Genomic DNA, 7,519 nt, shown 5'->3' with positions numbered 1-7,519 from the left:
GGACAGCAGAAGAGTGGGTGAGGGGAGACAGCAGACAGGGCAAGATATGACAAAATAATAATTTATAAATTATCAAGGGTTCATAAAGGAGTGGGGTGGAGGCAGGGAGGGGGAAAAATGAGAAGCTGATGCCAGGGGCTTAGGTGGAGAGCAGATGTTTTAGGAATGATGAGGGCAATGAATGTACAAATGTGCTTTACATAATTAATGTATGTATGGATTGTGATAAGAGTTGTAAGGGCCCCTAATAAAACGATTTTAAAAAATTCTCTCTGATAAATATTTGCTTTTATTCAAATTTATAAATTATATTAGCATAAAGATTTGCTGTGAAAATATTCCCACTTAAGAGTTGTATGAGCCCCTAATAAAATGATTAAAAACCAGTGTAGTTTTGTTTTACATCTTATCATGGTCAAAGAAACTCGGTGATTGCATTATGGTCAAGTTTATTTGTCTTAAAAATACATTCCATGAATCCGTAAGCTGCCTGCAGAGTGACAGCAATTTGTGCCCCTGGGGGGTGAATAACGTCTGAGCCTTCTTCTGGAGACCGCAATGGCTTTCCATATGGACCTCTTGGTCTTTCAAACCTTTGTTCGTGCTTTGATATTGTCAAGGTGTGGTAGTTACATAATCTGCTGTCAATTTGAGTATTAAGAGTGAAGGGTGGCGCTTAGCCGGTTAATCAGAACACAGCTTGATGATCTCATTTGGAGGCACTAAGGAGATAAATAACTCGCTGGAGGTGGGACAGGGGCTCATTCCCTGAGAGATTCTATACTGAAAAGACACATGGACCTATGCTAATGGCAGCAAGAGCCTAGACCTGGAAGAGTCACGTGGAGACCCACGCCAGAACTGAGATGCTTCCATCATCACTGGATCCACAAGACTATCCACCCACTGGCCTGTGATCTCCCTGCATTCAGCATCATTGCATGTGTTTTGTGAGTCTGAAAACTTTGTAGATTGGCATTGGACATATGGGCTAAAATCGGACTTAATGACTTGATCTGGACTGAGCTGGGATGTTTTCTAAATATACAATTGCTCTTGTATATCAAGCTCTTTCTGATACACATATGAGTGTTCATGAATTTGTTTCTCTAGTTTACCCGGACTAACACACAAGGTCAAGGATTTTGTCTTGCTTGGATCCACAAACAGTGCTCATGGAAGCATCAGTCAAGATATCAAAAGACATATTGCATTAGATAAATCTGCTACACAAGATCTCTTTAGTGTATTGAAGAGTAAAGATGTCACTTGAATGACTAAGCCATGATATTTTCCATTGTATCATATGCATATGAAAGTTGGACACTGAATAAGGAAGACCATAGAAGAATCGGTGCATTTGAATTGTGGGGCTGGAGAAGAATATTGAAAGTACCATGGACTGCTAAAAAGACAAGCAGATCTATACTGGAAGAAGTAAGGCCAGAGTGCTTCTTAGAGACAAAGATGGCAAGACTTTGATATACTTTGGACATATTGTCAGGAAAGAGCAATTCCTGGAGAAGGACATCATGCTTGGTAAAGTGGAGGGGGCAACAAAAAAGAGGAAGAGCTGCAACAATGGGCTCGGTTGCAAAGCGGGCACAGCACTGTGCAGTGTTTTGCTCTGTTGTGCATAGGGTCACTATGGGTCAGAGCCAACTCAAAGGCCCCTAACAACATCAATCAATCAATTGAACCCACCACTTTTCAATCTGCCAGTTTTCAATCCTTAGCTGGGACATCCCTTGTGAATAGTTTCCAACTGAGTTTCCAAACTAAGACAGGCTCGGAAGAAGGAGCTGGCAGTGTGAGTCTTAAAAACACCGAAACACTCTCCGACCCCCCGCCGCCGCCGCGCCGCCATCATGGACACCAGCCGTGCGCAGCCCATCAAGCTGGCCAGAGTCACCAAAGTGCCGGGCCGGACCGGCTCCCAGGGACAGTGCATGCAGGTGCGCGTGGAGTTCATGGACCACACGAGCCGCTCCATCATGAAACGTGAAAGGCCCCGTGCGCCGGGCGACGTGCTCACTCTGTTTGAGTTGGAGCGAGAAGCTCGGAGGCTGCGCTGAGGCCGCTGCCGGGTCTCGGATGTCTGGCCGACCACTTGATCAACGGGGATGCGCTGCAACTATTCAATAAAGCGTTTATATTGTATGTAAAAAAACCAAAAACACGGAAACACTAACAGTGAAACACTAAAAATACTTAAACACTAAAACACTAAAAAACACTACCAGTTAAAATCTTGTTAATGGCAGCAAAACAGTATTTAATATAGTGATGGAAAATAATCAATTCAGGTTGGACGACACTCAAAATATGACTGAGGAAGCGCTGCCTCCTCAAGTAAATTCAACCCTAAAGATGTAGATGGAATAAAGTATTGGCACCTTCATTTATTGATGATGCGTGATAAAAAAAAAATAGCCACAAACATTCATTAACAATTGGAACATGGAATATATGAACTATGAATCTAGGAAATTTGGAAGCCATTAAAAATGAAATAGAACATTTGAAAATTGATATCCTAGACATCAGTAAACTGAAATAGACTGAAACTATTTTGAATTGGACAATCCTACAATTTACTATGGCAGGAATGGCAAATTCAAGTGGAAGGGTGCCCTATTCATCATTAAAAATAACATTTCAATATATATCCCAAAGTATAACCCTGTCATCAATAAGATGATCTGCATATCCCTTCAAGGAGAACCATTTAAGATGGCTGTTCTTCAAATTACACACCAACCACGGAAGCCAATTATGAAGAAGTTAAACAATTTCACCAATTTCTGCACCTTGAAATCAATCAAACCTGCAATCAAAATGCTTTGATAATTATTGGTGATTAGAATGTGAAAGTTAGAAACAAAGAATGACTGGTAATTGAAAAATATGGTCTTGGTGATAGAAATTATGCCATAGATTACATAATACAAATTTGCAGGATGAGGAAGTAAAATACCTTTGTGATATATTGTAAATATGTTTATTGGGGGGGGCAGGGGAGGGATGGGGAGAAAATGAGGAGCTGATACCAAGGGCTCAAGTAAGAAGCAAATGTTTTGAGAATGATGAGGGCAACAAATGTACAAATGTGCTTGGCACACAATGGATGTATGTGTGCATTATGATAAGAGTTGTATGAGCCCCCAATAAAATGATTTAAATATATATATATATATATCTTTATTAAATTACATAAATGAACCTCAGCAAATTGAATACCTAGGAATCGAGTTGACTACATCTGTGGAAAAAAATGATGAAGAAGTTCATTGTCATCAGTTTGAATCAGGCCAGTAGCCAACTGCAGAATCATAGGAAGTTCAAGTTGAAGATGAAGAATATTAAACCGTATTCACAACAGTGAAAGTATAACCTGCCTTAATTTAGATACTATCTCAATAATTAATTTGATTCATTGAACACTAGTGACCTAAAGACCAGACCACCAATGATGGGATGAAATCAAGGACATTATAGAGACTCAATGCTGCCTCACATCAATCCTATATTGTGTGTGTGAGTTCAAGGAAACCACAAGGTCTTTAATGTGGAAGAAAGAGGCAGAAGAGTCGGTTTCAGAATGATGTGGTATGAAAATGGTTCTGCCTGTTATTTAATGATTTTGAAGCTAAAGGAAGGGGCTGTGAGACAAGGCAGGCAGGCAGTGTCCTGAAGTCGTAAAAGGTAAGGGGATAGGTTATTTCCTAGGGCCTTCAGAAGGACCCCGTCCTGCTGAAAACCTCAATGTTGCTGAGACCCATTTTGGACTTCTAGCTTCCAAAATTGTTAGATTATACATTTATATTATTTTAAGCCATTAAATTAATGATCACTTGATATGGCAGCAAATTAGAAAACTAATACCAAACCAAACTCAAACTCAGTGCCACCGAGTCAATACCAAGTCACAGCAACCTGGTAGTAAAGAATGGAACTGCCCTGTTAGTTTCCAAGATTGTTTCCAACTCTTTAGCTTAGTGGAGAGTCCTGTGTTTCTCCCACGGACTGGCTGGTGGTTTCAAACTTTGGACGTTGTGGTTAGCAGCCCAATGAGTATCTCCCTAAACTCACCATGTATGTTATATCCTTCAAAACACAATGAAAGCATAACTGTACAGTAACAATATAAAGTGCCTAACACAATGCCTGAGTAGGTGCTCAAAAGCGATGTCTCTGCCTCCCTTCCTCTCATCAATCCCACAGATGGACTAAATGCCTATTTACTGTGATCTGAGAAGAGTCCTGGTGCCATAGTGGCCTGCTAACTGCACCGTCTGCAATTCAAGCCCAATGGCTCCTTCATGGGAGAAAGATGAGGCCTTGTTCCCATTAAGAGTTACAGTCTCACAACCCCAAAGGGGACATTCTACTCTGTCCTATAGAGACACCAGGAGTCAGAATCACTTTGATGACAGCGAGCTTGATTTTTTTTTTTAATGTTCTGTAAACCATTCTACGCATGTGGCAATAGGTTTCTGCCCTGGTAGCATTTCCACTCTTAGCATTTAATCAGAGATTTATAGCCAGGACCAGCTGACATGCTTATTTGGTCTGAGTAGGTTGTTGTTTTTAAAAATGTTTTAGTATAAAAAATAATTTTAAAAAGAATAAAAGAAATATATTTAAATATACACAAAAGGGAGATTATATGATGAGCCACTATGCACCCATCACTTACCTTCTACAATTATCAACAAATTGTCGATCTTTGTAAAGAATATTTTTTCAGTATTTGAATTAGTTATCAATAATCAAATGTCAGAAATTTTAAACTAATTTTCTGATTTAAAAAAATTGGACAACACTGAACCTACATTTCCATGCAGCAACAAATCTAAGAAAGTTCTGACAGTAGCTAGGTCAGCATGGATACATCTGATTACCATATTCCCTGTCTTTCCCTACTGTCTTTCCTGTCCAAAGTCTAGTGTAAGGCACACTATTATTTTTCTTAAGTTCATCTTAATACACATATTTATATTACCTGCCTGGCATTTGGGGGCATTTATATTTCTGATTCCTAGTTGTAACATCTGACACGCATTCCGAAAGTTAACACAAGCTACATTGATTTGTTGCTGTTGTTAGGCGCCATCAAGTCAGCTCCAACCATAGTGACCTTATGCACAACAGAATGGCGCACTGCCTGGTCCTGTAACATTCTCACAATTGTTCCAGTGCTGGAGCTTATTCTTGCAGCCCTGGTGCCAATCCAACTCCTTAAGGGCCTTCCTCTCCTTTGCTGCCCATATACTTTACCAAGCACGATGTCCTTATCCAGGGACTGGTCTCTCATGACAACATGTTCAAAGTATATGTCAAACTTGCCATCTTTGTCTCAAAGAGCATTCTGGCCAAACTTCTTCCAAGATTGTGGTAGTTACATAATCTGGTGTCAACTTGACTGACATTAAGAGAGAAGGGGTGGAGTTTAGCCTGTCTATCAGGTAGCAGCTTGATGACCTCATTTGGAGGCACAACAGAGATAAATAGTTTACTGGAGATCAGACACACTCTCTCTGCTTGTCTCCATATGACATACCTGTCGACAAGCCACATGGAGCTGGAGGAATAAGGTGGAGACCCACACCAACACTGAGATGCTTTCACTGCAACTGGATCCACAAGACTTTCCACCCACTAGTCTGTGATCCTCTTGCATTCGGCATTATTGTATGTGTTGCATGAGTCTGAAGAGGAATCTATAAACTGGTATCAGATGACTTATGAGCTAATATTGGAATTGTGGACTTGATCTGGAATTAGGTTAGGATATTTTCTTGATATACAATTGCTCTTTTATAGAAAGCTCTGTATTATACACATATGACTGTCCTGGATTTATTTCTCAAGTCAACCTGGACTAACACAAAGACAAAAAATTAATTAGATTTTAGATATTTTCCAAACTCTTAAATTGGTGTTGAAGAAAATTTCTTTTGTTGGCTCATTTATACGAGTGGCTGAACTCATCTATTACTTTTTGAATCTACATAATTTCATTTCTCATTAACTTTAACTTAGGGAATACTTTACTGTAATCCCAATGCTTATGTGATTTGTTTTCTTTTTTATCTTATCTGTTCTTTTTGTTGTGTTGTCGTTTTGAAGGAAATCCTCTCATTGTAATCTCTCTATCGTAAAAAAGAGAGCATTTTCCGAGCCATATTCCAGTATTGCAATTCCAGTCATATCTACTTTGTTGAGTGCATTGCTTTTGATTGTCCTAGTCATCTAGTGCTGCTGTAACAGAAATACCACACATGGGTGGCTTTGACAAACAGAACTTTATTTTCTTGACAGTAGGAGGTGAGAAGTCAGAATTCAGTGCGCAAGCTCTGGGGCAAGGCTTTCTGTGTCGGCTCCGGAAAAAGGTCTTTGCCTCTTTTGCATTTCTGTTCCTGGATGATATTCATGTGGCTTGGCATCAATCTTCTCTCATCTCACCTTGGTTAGTTGGAAGTTTAATCTTTTACATCTCAAAAGACATGGGCTTAAAACATTCCCTACTTTAATTTAGAGGAGCCCTGGTGGCATAGTGGATTACACATTGGGCTGCTAACCACAAGATCAGCAGTTCAAAACCACCAGCTGCTTCTTGGAAGAAATAAGAGGCTTTCCACTCCTGCAAAAAGTTACAGTCTCAGAAACCCCAAGGGACATTTCTACCCTGACTTATAGATTGGCTGACTTGGAAACAAATAGTTTACAGTGAATTTGAGGTTTCTTAGTTACTTTAATCTTATCTCATTAACATAACAAAAAACCACTTCTCAAATGAAATTATATCCACAAGTATAGAGGTTATGGCACATATTTTAGGGAGGACCTGATTCCTTTATTTGTAAATGATAAGCAACTTCTTCCTCTGGAAGAAAAGATAAATACACAGTCAGAAACAGAAGCCATGCTCTAACGGAGCTATGAGGTGCTCTTAATGCTGCCATGCCCATTTTTTAATATGTTGGGGTACTAAATATTTCCAAAACATGTTTCAGGAAAGGCCCAGGCAAACACAACACATACTGCACATAGCCAAAGAGATATCGATTTCAAACACAGTAGGGGGCCAAGAACAATCAAACTAACAAAGTGAAAATTATACTGCTTGTCGATCTCATGAGAGATGAGAAGTTGTTTCCTTTAATAGACCTAACCAAAAAAAAATCAAACTTCTTCAGCTGTCAAAAATCGGTCTTCAGAACTAAATTCCATTTTTTCCCTTGGTGTTTCTGTCTTTTCTTTCTTTTTTATTGTATTGGGGGCTCTTATATCTCATCATAATCCATACATATATCCATTGTGTCAAGCACATTTGTACATATGTTGCCATCATCATTTTCAAAACATTTTCTTTCTACTTGAACCCTTGATCATTCTCCCCCTCCTCCACCCTCCCACCCTCATTAACCCTTGATAATTTATAAATTATTATTTTTCATGTCTTACACTGACTACTGTCTCCCTTCACCCACTTTTCTGTTGTTAGTCCCCCTGG

At 39.5% G+C, this 7,519-nt stretch overlaps 1 protein-coding gene across 1 annotated transcript; it reads left to right on the top strand.

Moving 5' to 3' along the window:
• The first annotated feature begins 1,868 nt into the window (after positions 1–1,868).
• Positions 1,869–2,075, top strand: LOC115873770 (40S ribosomal protein S28-like). The gene has a single exon (XM_045284974.1). The coding sequence runs from the start codon at positions 1,869–1,871 to the stop codon at positions 2,073–2,075; it is 207 nt and encodes a 68-aa protein (XP_045140909.1).
• Positions 2,076–7,519: the final 5,444 nt, after the last annotated feature.

The sequence above is a fragment of the Echinops telfairi genome, unplaced genomic scaffold, assembly GCF_000313985.2.
Source record: "Echinops telfairi isolate 266 unplaced genomic scaffold, ASM31398v2 ScPeMD7_7469;HRSCAF=8507_1, whole genome shotgun sequence".
Lineage (NCBI taxonomy): Eukaryota > Metazoa > Chordata > Mammalia > Afrosoricida > Tenrecidae > Echinops > Echinops telfairi.
Note: the sequence above shows the minus strand (reverse complement) of the source record. Positions and strands in the feature narration are given on the sequence as shown.